The sequence below is a fragment of the Kogia breviceps genome, chromosome 13 (genome assembly GCF_026419965.1).
Source record: "Kogia breviceps isolate mKogBre1 chromosome 13, mKogBre1 haplotype 1, whole genome shotgun sequence".
NCBI classification, from domain to species: Eukaryota; Metazoa; Chordata; class Mammalia; order Artiodactyla; family Physeteridae; genus Kogia; species Kogia breviceps.
The window spans coordinates 49,972,534-49,991,799 of NC_081322.1; the positions used below are offsets into that span (position 1 = coordinate 49,972,534).

Here is a 19,266-nt window from a genome sequence, read left to right on the forward strand (position 1 = left end):
TTAGAGAAGTTTTAGGTTCCAGAGCAATTAAACTAAGGGTACAGGGATTCCCCCATAGGGACTTTGTGCCAGTTCTGAGCCTCAGCTCCAAGAGAATGTGTGTGCTTCATTTTCTCTTTGAACTTCACCCTATGAACAAACCCTGGTTAGCATAGTGGAGGATGACAGACCCCCATGGAGCATACAGACCATCCAGGTAAGGCTAGCCTCGGCCAGCCAACTCCTACTTGACAATGTATGTGGCTACCAAAGATCCATAAATGACACTAAAGAATCAGCCAAAAATGGGCAGAAGACCTAAATAGACAATTCTCCAAAGAAGACATACAGATGGCCAAAAGATACATGAAAAGATGCTCAACGCTGCTAATCGTTAGAGAAATGCAACTTGAAACTACAATGAGATACCACCTCACACCAGTCAGAATGGCCATCATCAAAACGTCTACAAATAATAAATGCTGGAAAGGGTGTGGAGAAAAGGGACCCTCCTACACTGTTGGTGGGAATGTAAATTGGTATAGCCACCATGGAGGACAGTATGAAGGTTCCTTAAAAAACTAAAAATAGAGAGCTACCACATAATCCTGCAATCCCACTCCTGGGTATATACCCAGAGAAAACCATAACCTGAAAAGACACATGCACCCCGATGTTCACTGCAGCACTATTTACAACAGCCAAGACACGGAAACAACCTAAACGTCCATCGACAGATGAATGGATAAAGAAGGTGTGGTACATATATACCATGGAATATTACTCAGCCATAAAAAAGAATGAAATAATGACATCTGCAGCAACATGGATGGACCCAGAGATTATTATACGAAGTGAAGTAAGTCAGACAGACAAAGACAAATATCATATGATATCACTCACATGTGGAATCTAAAAAAAATAATACAAATGAACTTATTTACGAAACAGGAACAGACTCACAGACATAGAAAACAAACTTATGGCTACCAAAGGGGAAAGATGGGGGAAAGGAATAAATTAGAAACTTGGGAGTAAATACACACACTACTATATATAAAATAGATGAACAACAAGAACCTACTGTATAGCACAGGGAACTATACTCAATATTTTATAATAACCTATATGGAAAAAGAATCTGAAAAAATATATATATATAAACCGGAATTCACTTTGCTGCATACCTGAAACTAACACAACACTGTAAATCAACTATACTTCAATTAAAAAATTTTTTTAATTAAAAAATAGAATTTGCCAACTGAGCAACTTGAATGATTTTGGATTATTTCCTTAGTATCCTTCTATATATACAAAATTGACAAATAAAAATATATTTTAATAGATTAAATCAATAATTATCTGAATTTGGGGCTTCCCTGGTGGCGCAGTGGTTGAGAATCCGCCTGCCGATGCAGGGGACACGGGTTCGTGCCCCGGTCTGGGAAGATCCCACATGCCGCAGAGCGGCTGGGCCCGTGAGCCATGGCCGCTGAGCCTGCACGTCCGGAGCCTGTGCTCCGCAACGGGAGAGGTCACAACAGTGAGAGGCCCGCATACCACCAAAAAATAAAAATTAAAATTAAAAAAATTATAAATAAATAAATAAATAATTATCTGCATTTCTTACCACCATACACTGAATGTTGTGACATACACCCCCCCCCGTAAATTCACACGTTAAATTCTAATGCCCAATGTGTAGTATAGGAGGTAGAGGGCCTTTGGGAGGTGACTAGGTCATGAGGACAGAATCCTCATGAATGCAATTAGTGCCATTACAGAAGAAGCTCCAGAGAGCTCCCTTGCCTCTTTTACCATGGGAGGTTACAGCAAGAAGATGCCATCTATGAATCAGGAGGTTGGCTCTCACCAGACATTGAATCTGCCAGTGCCTTGGGACTTCCCAGCCTCCAGAAGTGGGAAAAATAAATATTTGTTGTCTATAAGCTACCCAGTCTATGGTATTTTATTATAGCAGCCCAAATGAACTAAGACACTTATTAACTTATACCTAATAGAATAGTATAATGGTGTTTTAAAAATAATAAAAGCCAAGTGATTCTGATTGAGGGCAAGTCTATTCATATTAATGAAAGTCTGAATTTTGGTGTGTTTAAAAACGGTATTGGGCTTCCCTGGTGGCACAGTGGTTGAGAGTCTGCCTGCTGATGTGGGGGACACGGGTCCATGCCCCCATCTGGGAGGATCCCACATGCCGCGGAGCGGCAGGGCCCGTGGGCCATGGCCGCTGGGCCTGTGCATCCGAAGCCTGTGCTCCGCAACGGGAGAGGCCACAGCAGTGAGAGGCCCGCATACCAAAAAAAACAAAAAAGAAAAACAAACAAAAAAAAAACGGTATTAATTTCAAGTCTATACAATGAGTTAAATTATTCACGTGTTCAAAATATATATCCAACAGGGTCTATAATTATTTATACATAAAATTTACTTGTATTGGAAGTATCTAATATTTTAAAATAGCCTTTTCATAAAATCAATTATAACTATCTCCTCAATCTTCATTCATTTATCAAGCATGGAAGTATCAAGCACTAAGTACATGTACTATGTGCCAGGCTCTGTTCAAGATGTTGAGAACATAGTGGAGAATAAGGAAGCCCAGATGTCTATGCTCTAGTTTATATTCCAGCACATCTTGCTTAACACTGCTAAGTTTCTAAGCAAAATTTTTTGAAATTTCAACTATTAAATATATTTAAAGGTTTGAATTAGGATTTAATTTTAAGGCTAAAATATCTATTACTTTATCCCATATAAGCACATGAAAATAAGTAGTAACTAGCACTGACCAAGAAAAAATGCCTCCTCAAACTATTTCCCAATTACCATGATATGCAACATGTGTAACTATCCCAAAAGTATACATAAATGATATAGAACCAATATAGATCATAAATAATTAAGTAATATTAAGGGTTTTTGCTAAGAATAATCAGGAGACTATTAAGTTTAAAAAAAATTTTTTTTCAGAGCTTTGGTACTGAAATAGGCAAATTTTGGAAATGTCTCCCAAAATTTTCAAAATTCTTATCTGTAGGTCATTTAATTTTAAACATTCATGATTTTCATACTTTCTGTGCTGTAAGATCTAAGATCACACATTAGTTAAAGGAAACTACCACTTTAAAGTAGCTTTCCAATTTGATAGTTCCCAAGTATAAAACACAGACACTAGCTTTGATAGTTCATCAGCATTGCAGCTAACTTGTTCCATGTACAAAAAAGATGGAGAGGAGTTTCCAAATAATGAGTTACCCTAATGTAAATGGGAGGATGGTAGAAAACAGACACAGATAGATAGATAGATAGATAGGCAGATAAACCAACTGACCCTCAGTTCTGATAGTGGTTCTTAAAAGTACTGGGTTGGGGATGGACAGACATGAGACATCAATGTATGTGTAAATTTCTATTTCTTAAACTCTAAGCAGTGGGTACAAAGATACTTGTTTTATTATCTACATTTCTGCATGCCTGAAATATTTAGTAATTAAAAAAAAAAAGACTCACCGATCAATTACAATTTCTTTCTGCCTTAGTAGTCCTTCTTTTATTTTCAGCACTGATTCCCACTTACTGAAATCTTGATAGCCAGGAGGTGAATAACTTTGACGAGATGATCCAGTCAAAACCTGCACAAACATGTTTACACTGTTAGTATACTAAAAGTGGCTAAAGGGAATATTTATATGTCACCTTGTATTTTCCCAGTGATTTTCATTTAAAAAAAAAGAGAACTGTCCATTTGATTTTTTTAAAAAACCATCTTAAATCACACCTGTGAATACACCATAACTTGAAGAATTTCAAGGAAGTTCTAAAGTAAATGTACAAATCTAATGAAGAATTGGTGACAACAGAACATTATTATAATACTATATGTAAGATCCTGTTCTCATTATCTTGTGGAAGCTTTCTGGAAATAAGAAATTAATCATTGCCTAAGGAAGGAGTACAATAAAAGAACATACCAAGGCTAGACTGTACCAGCATTACCAGAAGGGTTTCCACAAGGGAATAAAAATAGTATTTGTAGCATTCAGACTTCAAATTGTCATTCATCACATCAACCTTTAATTACACTGAAATTTCAAAAGCTAAAATATTTTCACAAAGTAGTAAATATATCCATAGAAAATGACTATTAAGCAGATAATCTAGATGATTACTGGTCTCCAGTGTTTATTATATCATTTAGAAAAAAATCGATTTAGACTTTAAGAAAAATTTAAGATATTTAAAACAAATAATAACAAAACCCAATATAGCAGATATCCTCAAATTTCTATCATTGAAACAAAATCAAAATTTTAATACTGGTGGTACTGGTTGAACTATGTCCCTTCAAAAAGATGTTGAAGTCCTAACCCCCAATGCCTCAGAATGTAGCCTCATTTGGAAACAGGGACTTCACAGATACAGTCAAGATGAAGTCACGAGACTGATGCAAAAGGGGAAATCTGAACGCAGACATGCACACAGAAAACTATATAAAGAGATACAGAGAGAACACCATGTGAAGATGAAAACCAGAGAGTGGAGTGATACATCTACAAGCAAAGGAACACAACAAGATTGCCAGAAAACCACTAGAAACAGGCCTGAAACAGATTTTTCTTCACAGCCCTCAGAAGGAACTAACTTTGCTGACACCTTGATTTTGGACTTCTAACCTCCAGCACTGTGAGACAATAAATATCTGTTGTTTAAGCTACCTTGTTTGTGTCCTTTGTTATGGTAGCTCTAGGAAATTGGTGAATTTCCAATACAATTGGTAAATCAAATAGGAAAATAAATTCCTTGGCAAGCTAAGAGATGCTATATAAACACCACAAAGCAGCTTTAGAAGAATTCAAATGTGCAGCAGTATTTTTTATCCTTTGTTTTCCAAAGATGCTACTGACAAGACCTACTTCTGAATAAATCACTAACTCGGTGACATCAACTAGTCCTAGATTAAACCTTTAAATTAAGATGATTGTCAAGTAATACTAGGACAGGATGTTTCACGCAGCACAAAGACAGCACAAGGTGATCAGACTAAGAAGCGTAGAAATTAGATAACAGGGTACATAACTTTGTCAGATGGTCACATATTTGGAGTCTAAGTGACACATAGGGTTATAGAGACAGGTTAGTCAGAGATCTGGTCTTTGAATTTCACTCTTTCTCTTGCCCAACATACGGCTCAGGCTGATACTGGGCCAGTATGCACCAGTACAGATATATTAGTTGTAGCAGTACTGAAGTACTTTCACTGTGGTTGAACATTAGCTGCTGCCCAAACCCAATCCTCAGAACTTTCCATCATCCAACAAATAAAGAGTTACTTCTGGGCTTCCCTGGTGGCGCAATGGTTGAGAGTCCGCCTGCCAATGCAGGGGACGCAGGTTCGTGCCCCAGTCTGGGAAGATCCCACATGCTGCAGAGCAGCTAGGCCCGTGAGCCAGGGCCTCTGGGTCTGCGCGTCTGGAGCCTGTGCTCCGCAACGGGAGAGGCCACGACAGTGAGAGGCCCGTGTACCGCAAAAGGAAAAAAAAAAAAAAAAAAAGAGTTACTTCCTGGCATAAAAAGGGGCCCTCAGGACACTACTTACGGCATCCTTCCTGATTGGTTGGTTTCTACTAGTCAGCCCCTCAAAACTCCCCCATCTCAACACTACCTACCAGCTTATATTTAGTTGGCAGAGCCAGGATTCAAATATAGGCAGCCCAACAAAAGAGCACCAACCACACTGTCTCACTCTTTCCACTATGGCCCAGTTGACCAAGAGGTATTTCAAATTTCACAGCATCACAGGAACTGGAAAAAATCTTTGAAAGTAACTGCTCTTAAAAACCAAGAGAAGGGCTTCCCTGGTGGCACAATGGTTGAGAATCTGCCTGCTGATGCAGGGGACACGGGTTCGTGCCCCAGTTTGGGAAGATATCACATGCCGCGGAGCGGCTGGGCCAGTGAGTCATGGTCGCTGAGCCTGCGCGTCCGGAGCCTGTGCTCCGCAACGGGAGAGGCCACAACAGTGAGAGGCCCGCGTACCACAAAAATAAAATTAAAAAAAATAAATTAATTTTTTAAAAAAACAAGAGAAGATTAAGCACTATAAACAATATTGTTGATATTAAGAGAAAGTCTATGCTTATTGCAACTCCATGTTACTTAATGACTATCAGTTTAATAGGTACTCATTTCGTGAAATTTATTTTGTCAAACTGTAGCTCAAACAGGAATTCATTAAAACTAGTAAAAACCAAGCAAGACAAAAGACCATATCAATAATTCCAAAACACAACATAAGATGTGGAAATTATCAGAATGATACGGTGAACCATTTGTGCTATAATTTATAATGCTAAATATTTATTTGTAGAATAAAAGTGAATATATATTTTATTTATATACTGAGTTATATATTAATATCCTGATAACAGGTTACAAGTATTTTAAATATTGGTTTTTGTATATTGTTACCATGCCTAACAAAAAACTTCTAAGATAGCTTGAGGATCTATGGTATCCTCTTCCAAAACTTTATAAAAGGTTCCTCCACTGCTGATTACCACAAATCAGGAATGACCTATACCATAATATTTTAAGCTGTGCTTTACCTTATACATCTTGTACCTATTTCAATAAGACAAATGCCTAGACAATAGATGATGATCTTTTCAAGAAGACATTAACTATTCTATTCTACCAGCAGTCATCTGCTAAAATTTTTCCCATGGCTGACAACTTAAGGAAAAGCCTTTTCTTGTTTTATAAAACTTCCTGGCATCAAGAAAGAGAGAGTAAAGAGAAGAAAAAAGTAGGTCTGCAACACAAAAGCAAACAACAGTACTACTTGGTTTATAGCACCTGAGTCACTGACAGGATGGACTGCTGAAGTACTTACCAGATACATCCAGTGAATATACGTAAAACAAAACATGAAAACTTTATTCTTCTGATTTGTAGCTCCCTTAACCTAAACCCTTTAGAAAACAAAAATTGACCCATAAAATTGAGCAAACAGGAAGAAAGGAAAGGAAGCCTTTCTCTGTAATTAAGATGCAATAAACAATTACCAAATCAGCAGCATGGCAGTCTTCCTAGGAAACTTTAACCCTGATTCATAGAAGTGGTTTAAAAAGGAGAATGAATCCTGACACAAAACCAAATGTTGCAGGTGGAGTTACACGTAATTTTAAAAACCTGTTTATAGCTGCCTATCACTGAAAATGACAATTATGGAAACACGTTGCCTTTTAAGGCTTTCGTAATGAGGCCATAGGGCATGCTATACTAAATGAAGTTATAGAACACAATTTGAATTACCTAGCAAGAGTTATTAAAATCATATTGTGACATCTCAAATAGCAAGGCAGCTACTGTACCTTTATGATTTTGCATACTATATAAACAATGCTGTACTACTAAAGATATACAGAAAAGAAACAACTGATGAAATTTTATTTTTATTATAATTTATAGCAAATTGGAAGTTTGTATCCTTTGACCAACATCTCCCCATTTCCCTACCCCCTACCCTCTGGTGACCACCATTCTAGTTTCTGTTTCTATGAGTTTGGCATTTTTAGATGCCACATATAAGTGACATCATACAGTATTTTTCTTTCTCTGACTTATTTCATTTGGTCAACTAACTTCTGAAGGGGCAAAGCTGATTAAATGGGGAATTGAATTTGGTATCTAATCAAAAGAAGTGAAAACGTATGTCTACAAAAACCTGAAGGCAAATGTTTAATCACCCAAAACTGGAAACAAACCATTAACTGATAAATGGATAAACAAACTGCTACCTCCACAAAATGCAATACTAACTCAACAAAAACAAAATATATACTAACCATGGGCCTAGACTTTATTTTTCTCTCTACCTCAAAGTAGGACTAAGGGGAAATGAAAGCCTTGCCTGCTGGGGGAGAATATGTAAGTACTCAAAGATGCTCTGTAGATGATACAATGTACTATCTCGGCTATAATTTCCTATCTATTCATCACTATGGTGCTACCCTATATAGGCAAATAATTGAGAGATAAATGACCAGATGAAGTAAATACTGTACACCAAGAATGCAAAATCAGAGTTGGAAATGAAGGGTAGCACAATATGCTACCCCAAAATACAACTGTAGGAGTTCAGGACACGCCACCATAATTAATGACATATTAATTATTTTGAGCTGTAGACACTTGAAAACCAGCAAATGCAGGGAGAGGCTTTTTCTGAACTCCACTCTCTGCCTAAAGACAGATCCTCCCAAAGGAACTCAACTGTCATAAATCCCCTCCCTGGGAGTTTCATCAATCAGGGAGGATTGGCTCTTATCACAGGAAAGGAGACTAGAAGCAGACATTGCACCCAGACAAACTTTCCCACAGGAGGTTATCATCTCTCCTATCTATTCTTCTAAGGGCCTATTCAACTCTCCTAAAAAATTGTCTATTCTCCAGAGAGGCCTGCATCCCTCCTCTGCTTTTCCTGAATTGAGTGGTATTTAATCATGAATTCTAAATCCACCTCTCTGAGTTCCTCATTTTTCCCTGAGTATCTTCCATTTGTACACAAGGTGTATAGGTTAATAAACTTCTATTTGTTTTTTTCTTGTAATCTATCTTTTATTAAAGTGGTCTCAGCTAAGAACTAAGAATGGTAGAGGGAAAATTATTTGTCCTCCCCTATAACAATTACAATCTGGTTCTTAAGAGTTGTCAATACTTATGAAGAACAAAGAAGCCTTCTATTAAGATGGGGCAATGCTGCTTCCAAATATGAAAAAGAAGAAAGTATTTCATATTCAAATAACCTCTCCCCTATAACCATTAGTAACACATTTTTATCCCACGTAGTTAGAAAGCAATTAAGAATTTCTATTCAATAAAATCATAACTTGTCATGAGAGGAATACCATTTTGTGGCAGAATTTCAAGTCATCAGTCATGTTTCTACTTGACCGTAACCAATATAAGTAATCAAGGAGAATATAATTTAAACATATGAATATATAATTTATATTTATAGCTTGTGAATAATAAAACTGTAACTAGACATGAACATGAAATCTAAAAGATAATTATAAAGGCATATAACTGTGAGCTACCTTCAAGCACGGAACAGAAAGGACATCATCAAAGTAATGAATATTTCAAAATCTGTACAGCAAAACAAGGACAACTTTTACAAGTAAACATTTTTCATACATATTTGGTAGTTACCAAACTCAGGGAGGGAAGGGAACTCCTCATTTAGGTGTTTTACCTAAAAATGCATAAGATACATTGTTGCAGTGGTGGTTTAGAGGAGAAAACAGTAGACTAGCCAAATAGTCTAGCCAGTAGACTAGCATAACTCTTCTGCATCTAGAGCCCAACCACCCAGGAATATAACACATATATTGGCACCTCTTACTGTAAACAGCAAATTCCACTCTCATAACTGAATAGGGAAAACAAGCATCTACAACAATCCCAAATATATCTATTTAGATGAGACCCAGATGCTATGAAAAGTTGCCAAAATATGTCATGTAATGGTCAAACATGCTTCTAAAATAAGCTCACTATTTGCATCTGAAAATAGTTCCAAATTCTTTGGCTTCAGCCTGGACAAATACTGGTAAATTTAGATAAACTAGTGCTGCCACACTTAACTAGAATACAACCTCTGCAGTTCTTCAAGTTTGTTATCTCTCTTTCATTTGCTTTTGGTTCCTTAGCTCATTCATCACTCACAACATGTCAAATAACACAGCAGATCTTCCTCTCTTTCCTGGAATAGTCTATCTGAAGAGATACTCTATGAGTGCTTTTTGGTAAAAGGATCAGGACACCTCACCCAGAAGTAAGTTCACAAAGCTCAATAATGAAGATGAAAATAAATTACAAATTACACAGAGTTTAGAGTTTTTATTCAATGAGAAGGAAAAACACAGACTAAATGATTACTGAAAGAACTGTCATTAAAATAAAATCTGTATCTTACATATTATATTATTACTAAAAGAATGTGCATTTAATAAAAATAATCTGTATCTTAACTAAGCCCATGTAATTATTTATGGAATGTATTACTACATATTTCTCTAACAAAATAAAAACAAATCATACAAAAAAATTCTATCCGGGCTTCCCTGGTGGCGCAGCAGTTGAGAGTCCGCCTGCCGATACAGGGGACACGGGTTTGTGCCCCGGTCCGGGAAGATCCCACATGCCACGGAGCGGTTGAGTCCGTGAGCCATGGCCACTGAGCCTGCGTGTCCGGAGCCTGTGCTCCACAACGGGAGAGGCCACAACAGTGAGAGGCCCGCCTACAGCCAAAAAAAAAAAAAAAAAAAAAAAAAAATTCTATCCATAACCTCTTCATCAGAGTTACTAATTATAAATAGAAGTATGCATCTTAGCTCTTGAAATTTAAAGAAGGAACTGAGTTTCTAATGATCTCATTAGTTCTTCAATTTGTCTTTTTTTTTTTTTTTTTTTTTTTTTTTGCGGTACGCGGGCCTCTCACTGTTGTGGCCTCTCCCGTTGCGGAGCACAGGCTCCGGACGCGCAGGCTCAGCGGCCATGGCTCACGGGCCCAGCCGCTCCGCGGCATGTGGGATCTTCCCGGACCAGGGCACGAACCCGTGTCCCCTGCATCGGCAGGCGGATTCTCAACCACTGCGCCACCAGGGAAGCCCGTTCAATTTGTCTTTATAACTAACTCTATAATGCTATTTTTGCCATCCTAATATGCTTTACTGAAATAACAATGCAAATATATCAAGTTACTTCAAGCGTAAAACACCCTAAAAAAATGATAAAAAGAAACTGATGAGAGGAATATATACCTAAATTTACATCTTAAAAATACAAGTACATGAAAATAAAGAGAACCCTAAACATATTAGTGATTTCCACCATGCTAAACAACTAAGTTACTATTAATGTAACTATTTTCTTTTGGAGGAAGGGACATTTTTCCTCATAAAAACCAATCTGGTTTATGTCTAATCTGTGTTAGCATGAGCATGTTTTCTAAAAATGCCAACAAAGGAATGACCTATGCATGAAACATGATCTCATTACAGTTATAATGCAAAAATGAAGCGGGTAAATGATATATCCAAGATTGAGAAACAAATCATTTTCCCTAAGAAATCAATTAGAAGATTGGGGTGGGGGGGGGTGTTTAAGTCTTCAAATTTTATCTTGGATTTTACTTATAAACAAACAACGTAGCATTTTCCAAAGGTTTTGTATAATTACTTAAGGATAACAAATGTACCAGACTACAGAACCAGATTCTACTAAAACGGAGCTGTAGCATAAGCACTAACATATTTCTCTTATTTTTAAAAGTAGATTACCAAAATATGTTTCATCAAGTTTTTTATCATATTGTACTACTGTACATGTGTTTGGGACCAAAGCACTGCCTACATTATTTTTAAAATGTATGAAAGGATTTTTCTCAAAGTATACAAAAGGAATTATTAATGATGGTCATTTTGTGAGCAGAGAGGGAGGAGAGTTTTACTTTGTATCAGTTGGGATTAACTGACTTTGCTTACCATACATGTACTACTTACTTCTTTTCGGACAGTGTAGTTATGGGCCATCAAATACTTTATTCTTACATATGTTAAAATTACTGTTTTTTAAAAAAATATTTCAAGAGTCAACAATGGGTAATCGTCTCAGGGTAAAACTGTTGAGAGGAGTTTAGAGGGGCAACTTGATTGCTGTTCAATTTAAACATCCCTTCACATATTTTGCTAAAAAGTATAAGCACCAGAAATGTTAGAGAATTTTTTTTTGTAATGCCCAGAGTCTAGTTCATCCCTAGCCCATAGCACACAATCAACAAAAAGACAATGACTAACAACAATCCCTCAAGTATATTTCTCAGCCTTCAAAAAAATCCAAAATTATTTTGAACAGCACAGACAGGTATTGTAATTAGAGTGACAGTATTTATGACAGTACTTACGGCAGTGGTTCCTTTCCCAGTTTAGTCTGCATCCCGATAAGCTTGGCCTTATTCTTTTATAACTCCTGGTACTCAGCTCAGAACTTGACAATATTTGCTAAATATTAAGCAATCTAAAAATTTACAATCTACAAAAGTCTACCATCCCTGAAATTACCATTACTTAAAAATCTCTACTATCATTTTTATAGCAATGATATACATAATAAAAAGAAATGTATATACTCTAAAGATTAGAGTTCAAAGATCAATCCACAAACTTACATTGAAATAAATATCATGCTTTCCAGCTCTTGAGGTTCAGCCTCATTTCTTTCAGACCCAGGAAATCTCTGAGTAATCTACATAACTAATTTAATTTTAGTTTGCATTTTAGAGATACATTTGAAAGAAAGTCTTCAGTGACCATACTGTGTTTCTGTTTTGTAGGTGTAAAGTCTCAAGAGCACTTTCTGATTCTCAAACATTCAGTACACAGATTCATAATGATCCAAATACTGAGTTTTTAGATATTTTATGTTTTCAAGTTAGATTTTAAAAATCAACATATTAATGCTGGAGTCAGCAATCAACTCTTCAGCTATCCATGGCTCTAACTAAGCAATAAACCTATAAAAATGAATACATTAACAGGGCAGCCTGATAAACTTTGCCAAAAGTATGCTCTTGATCTCAATGCTAAGGGCTGGTCCTGGAACCTACTCACCACCTTTGACCAACTCAAGGGCAAATGAAAACCCCAGATGATGATATGTTCACATCCTTTTGCTGTGCTACATAAGCTTTTAATTTGGAGATGGGTAAGGAGGAAGTACAGATTACTGAGATATAGCAAAACAATGTAAAACCCGCAGTACATTAAACTGCTGATAAAAAGTTACAATGTCTGCATATTGGAAAGTTGGGCTTATTAATCTTTTCCACTGGGACATCGCTTGCTTTATAAGATAAACATGAATTTTACATATCAAAATCTATTTTACATAACCTTTTCAAGAATGCATCTATGCTGAAAATTCAAGGGTCAGTTGGTCAGTTGCATTTGTATTCTATACCTTCCTTTAACTTATCCTTTTACAAGCTCACTTGTAATGGCAAAATAACATTTAAAATATCCATTAACCTTAACTTCCAAGGGATTAGCAGTGTGAGGAGTAAAGAAAAAATAAATCAGTCCCTATTCATGAAATTTATGGTAAAGAAAAAATACCTACAAAATGTATAAAGTCCCCCTCTAACTTCTGCTTTATCTGAGGTTCCTGAATTGCTAAGAGATATTCACTTATTACTTATGCAATTAAAAATTAAGAACAAACAAAACAGGCTTCTCCCTACCTATTTTTGAATAATAAAGGCATTCCAAACGAACAATAAAGTAAGGAATAGATTCCAGATAGAAGAAATCACACACACAAATGGCAGAGTTGTCAAATATGGTGGGAAAAGATGACAACACCAGATTAGGAAAAACCTCTGTATGCAGTGCTGGAAAATTTGGGTTTTTAATCTTGAGGGACACGGTGAAATAAGGAAAAGTTCTCAGCATGTGAGAACCAAATTTACCCTTGAGAAGGCAACTTGGATATCAGGGTAAAGAACAGGAGAGGTTCAAGACAGAAGGTATATATAAAAGTTCAGAGGAGAGCTGATGAGGCTACGGGAACACAGATATCTAACTGGCAATCTGCATTTGATGTCTTAGTGGACCAGAGTCTGGGAGAAGACAGAAAGAAGGATGAGTCTCAAATTTCCATTTTGGATGACAAAATAAATAATGATGCCACCATAAAGACTGGGAATGCAAGGAGCTCAGTTGCTGGGATGCCAAGTACAAAGATAATGAATATAATGGACGGGGTGGGACTACAAATCATTGAACTGGATTAGAATCTTCCTAACAAAGGAACATCATGGTCTACAGAGTTCTGAAGCAGGTATCTGGAGACCTGAGGGTTGTTTTTTGTTGTTAAATTGGTGCGTGTGTGTGTGTGTGTGTGTGTGTTTGTGTGTGTGTGTGTGTGAGAGAGAGAGAGAGAGAGAGAGAGAGAGAGAGAGAGGGGCGGGGGGAGAGATTTTCCATTTCCAATTTTGGCTTCAGTTCTGCCAGCTTCTTTTGTATAAAATATGTAGTTCTCTTAGAAATCACATTGCTTCTTACTACATGTGCTAATTTGACTCTTGATCCTGAATTTTCTTGACCTCCTAGTGTTATCTTGCAATAGTGGTTAACTTCCAAATGTTAAATGTTTCACCTGTATATTACTTGTTTACTGATAGACAAGTTCCTTAAAAAGCCGCAGAACATGCTATAGCATTTCTTTCCATCACTTAGAGTGTATTTTGTACATTTCCCCCAAATTGTGTAAACCTACATGACAAGCCCTTCCCTTAAACTAACTGGCTTCTCTTGATGTCAAACTCTTCCCCATTGCTAACTGGGATATTTAATAAGGAAAGAGAATCTGTCCAGAGTTCAGCATTTATGAAAAAATAAAATGCTTGAGCCTTCAAGTATCTGACGAGTCAATTTTAAAAGTGAATCTACCTCCCCTAAATGATCTCAAGTTTTATAAGTTACTTTATTACTGGTCTTTTTTACCCCCGACTTGATGAATAACTCCTATTCTCTCTTCTCTATTACCTTAGGCACTTCCTCATCCCCTAAGTCTCATTCTACTAGTCTCATCATTTTTGCTCTTAGATGTTTTTTTCAACTAATCCTTCTTTAGTAGCTTTAAATTTTAAGGCAGTATTTCTCAAACTTTTAATAGAACAGAACCCTTAAGAGTTAGGTAAAATCCTTGGGAGTCTAGGAGGTCTAACCTTAAAAAGCTCCCTATCTTTGAAGTATCACAAAAATTTATTCACAGCTTGCACTTTACTGTATTATATATATTTAAGTATTAAAATGCTTTAATTCTGTCACCACTTAAATTATCTTTTTGTCAAAAGTTTCCAGAAAAAAAAAAGGTCTACCTTGAAGCTTCTTTTGCTTCTGACATACCACTACAACTTGAAGTTTAAATACTCAGCGTAAAAGACTTTTATACATAATTTCCTTTACATAGAGTTAAGTAAAATTACAAGAACTTTTAAGGAATACATAATTTAAAATGCCACAAAACTATAAAAACAAATATAAAGAAAACCCAGGAATCAGAATAATCATTTACTTGGGTGGGGAAGATAGGGGGAACATGGTAAGACCATGTGGTCAGATATAAGTTATTAACATCCCAGCTTATGTTCAGGTGGTAATCTTAGAGGTGCTTTTTTTTTCACTATTAAAATAAAATAAAAACTAAGTAATTACATAAATAAAAGCAGGTTTTGCAATATTAAGAGTATATAAAGTACCATGAATTATTATGAATCCAATGAGCAAAGAAAACAAAATTTTAAAAAAAATTTAGAGGCTCAATTCAGGAAGCATGGGCTTATGGTTCCACCTTCCTTCAGTTTTACTCTACAAATATATTTACATCATCTTTAAATGACAAGAAAGTTTATTTTCTCAGTTACTGTACTCTTATCCCCAATCTCTCCCAATTATTCTCCTCCTCCCCCATGATGAGCTTTAAAAGTGAGAAGTTTTTAACTGTCTATAACACTTACTTCTGCAGAATCACTCATTCACTACCACCTTGCAATCTTTCCTAGTTCCCCCTTTATTCACTCACTCATCCAATCATCCATTCAGCCAATATTTAAGTATTGCTATAAGCCAGGTTCTATATTATAAGGAATAAAGAGGGTATAAATATGAGTTATTGGATAGTTCTCAAGTAGCTTGGAATCTAGTCTAGGCAGATATACTAATAAACACAATAAAATGAGACATAATAATAGGGGTACATGCAAAAGTATATATCGTAAGAAAGAGAGGGCTGCACAGAAGACGTAAATTGAAACTAGCACTTTAATGGGAATAAAGGTTAGTAAGGAGGACATTCCTACAAAAAGTGAGGAGGCTTAAAATAGAACAACAGCCTGTTCAAAAAGCCGCAGGCAGCTGTACAGGGCCACAGTACAGGACACAAGGGAATGTGATACGAGACAAAGCTAGAAAAGCAGGGCCTAAAAAAGCAAACTAGGAGGTCTGGATTTTAGCCTGTTTGAGAACTCAGTCTTGTTTCCAAAAAGGTCTGCCCCATACTACGACAGAAACAACCCCCAGCATAGGACTTCTTAATTTTTTGTGCCATGGACATTTTTTGGCAGACAGCTAAAGCCTACTGATCTGTTCTCAATGTTTTTATATCATAAAATACATAGGACGCCAAGTAATTTTTATAGACACTCCCCTCTTAAGGTAGTGAAGCGTAAGGGTGGGCTGTGCACAGTAACTTTCTTCTGGAGAGTACAGTAAGGAGGGAGAGGGAAAAGAGTAACTTTACCATGGAGAAACTTGACGAATACTTCACTTCAGCCTGGTGATCAAGGTTAACAACATCGGTAAGTCATGCTGATAGTACGTACACTTGATATGTGATGAAAATGGCACTTTACCTCTCTGATCTTCCTCTCAAAAACACATTAACCAGCCCTAACCATGAGAGAAACATCAGACAAATCCCAACCGTGGACATTCTGTAAGAAATGGTCACAACCAAGTGGACCAAAGGACACAACCAAGTGGAGCAAAGGAGGCATGACTACTAAATGTAACCTGGTGTCCTGGAAAGAATCCTGGAAAAGAAAAGGAACACCGGGGAAACAGAAAATCTGAATAAAGTATGGGCTTTAGTATCAACACTGGTATAACCGCTGTGAGAAATGTACCATACTCATGTAGGATATGTTAACAACAGGGGACACTGGGTATGGGGTATACAGGAGCTCTCTATATTTGCAATAAGTCTGTAAGTTTAGAACTGTTCTAAAATAAAACTTTAGGGACTTCCCTGGCGGTCCAGTGGTTAAGATTTCATCTTCCAACGCAGGGGTGCGGGTTTGATCCCTGGTCGGGAAGCTAAGATCCCACATGCCTCACGGCCAAAAAAACGAAAACGTAAAGCAGAAGCAATACTGTAACAAATTCAATAAGGACTTTAAAAATGGTCCATATCAAAAAATAAAATAAAACTTTAAAAAAATTAAGTGAAATACATATGATTAGAAAGGAAATAAATTACACTGAAATAAATATTTTTAAAAAATTTTGTGTTGTAATATTTCTGGTTTTCTTTTATTTTCCTTTTCTGTTATGCTTCTTTATTAATGCATTAAATAACAATATATTTACAGGCAGGTCTAATTCTGTAATTTCAAGTGGTATGAATGTAAGCAGTATTTCAAGCTATCTGCAACAACTATACAATATGAAATTATCTAAGACTGCTAACGGTGACAGTCAAACATACTGCTAATACTTCTGCAGTTTGTGGCCTACAGTCAAAACTGAAGAAATGCTAAATCTCATTTAGAGTTTAGTAAAAATAAAGATGTCTAACATTTTTCCTATCCAAGTTCAAAGGGCACTGAACTCTACCCACGGACTGCAGATTAAGAATCATCTTCAAAGAGAAAATAAGTGCTAACACTAAATGGACCCTGTATTGCAAGATCTCTAATAGTCATTATACATACTTCTTCTCATTAAATCCTCACAACAAACCCATTCCACAGATAAGGGAGCTTAGACAAGTTTGTGTAAGGTCATGCGACCAAAAATGGATTCGGACTATAGTCTGACTCTAAATGAAGATTCTGACAAAGAGCCTCTAAAAACACTTTCCAGCCCCTCATTGTGGAATTTTTGAGGAACAATCTACTGACTATACTGTAGCTCACCAATGCTCCTAGTAAGCAACTTTCTGTTTAGGCAATCAGCCTAAAACGAAGGTGTAACACTTCCTAGAGCTCCATTTGGAGTAATAATAATGATCATCATCCTCAGCAGCAGCAGCAGCTAACCAAAATGAAAAAGGTAAACACAGAAGCTCCCTGCCCTTCTACCAATCTGAAAAGTAAATTTTTATCTCCATTTTTCCAACTCTAACACACAGTTTGTTAGTATCGTTCTACAGGTGTGTGTGCCCACCTATATATGCTTTTAAGCAAATCTGCCAACATGTGAAATATTCAGGCCATATTTTATTTGGTCTATGGCAGTTTCTTATACAACTAAGTATTACTAATTCTATTTTCTTAGAACTAGAGGTGCAACTACAATGATCTATCCCCTAAGCTTCACTTTCAAATGAATGTGTAGGTGAACTTAAAGCAGACTTTCTAAAAATAGTTTGAGTTTTCAGTAATTCAGCTATCTCCATCTTACAATTCCTTAGTTGACATATACTACTCTCTGAAATTCATGTCCAGATTACGACTTTCCTCCCACACAACATGCCACCCTATCAGAGAATTATAACTAGACAGATCTGGATTTGAACCCTCAGTCTGTCCCTTAGCAGCTATGTCATCTTTGACAAATTACTGTAAACCACTTTAGGGTTATATTTCAAGGCCCTAGGTTTTGTATTTCAGTAATCATTGGCAATTGGTAATAATAAGAGATCCTCATTATGTAATGATTGAAAGAAAAAATGCTTGAATAGCACTGAGCAAACTGTCAAACATTCATTCAATTTATTTAATTTGGGGTTTTACTTTTAAGTTGTAAAATTTTCCCTTAGCAATGTTTACAGAGGGCCTTTGCTGAATGTTATTTCTCTGATAGTTTTAGTTGATTCCTTAAATAACAAGATATTTGTTCTAGCAAAGGATTTATCTTTCTTTGTAAGAAGCCAAAATCATCTCCATTTAAGGACACATAAGCAGCTGCTGCAAAAGATTTTAGTTACACATAAGAAAGTGAAGCAGACTGAGTTCACTCTGTTGTAAGTATTTTAAAAATTAAAAATAACAAGTAGCTTCTCCAGAATTACAGTCGAGATTTAAGAATTAGAATCTGGAGGTGTGGTGATTTAAGTAAATCTAATATATAAACAAAAAAAATTAGAAAAAAACAGGAAAATGATGCCTGGCTTGTCAAAGGAATTCTTTTCTGTTCTCGGAAGTTCAAAACATCATTCCATTTACTAAAATTTCATTTACACAGTAATTTTCAGGAAAACAACTACTGCATTAAATGAGGCACACCCCTTTCAGAAGTACTAAATTTCCAAACACATGCACACCTATTGTCAATAAAGTATCACTAACTAGGATGCCACTGATTAGTGATTATTTCTTTTTTGCTAGAAAGTTACTCTTGATACTGTCAGCTTATTGGAATTTTAGTAAGATTTTATGGTAATTTAATGTAGCTGTTAAAAAATCCGAAG

At 36.3% G+C, this 19,266-nt stretch overlaps 1 protein-coding gene across 1 annotated transcript in view; it reads right to left on the reverse strand.

The window, feature by feature from the left end:
- The window catches only part of CEP85L (centrosomal protein 85 like), a 159,291-nt gene that overhangs the window by 72,433 nt on the left and 67,592 nt on the right, over positions 1-19,266 (reverse strand). Inside the window, 1 exon segment of the mRNA XM_059083874.2 lies at positions 3,517-3,638. Coding sequence (XP_058939857.2) covers positions 3,517-3,638 — 122 coding nt within the window.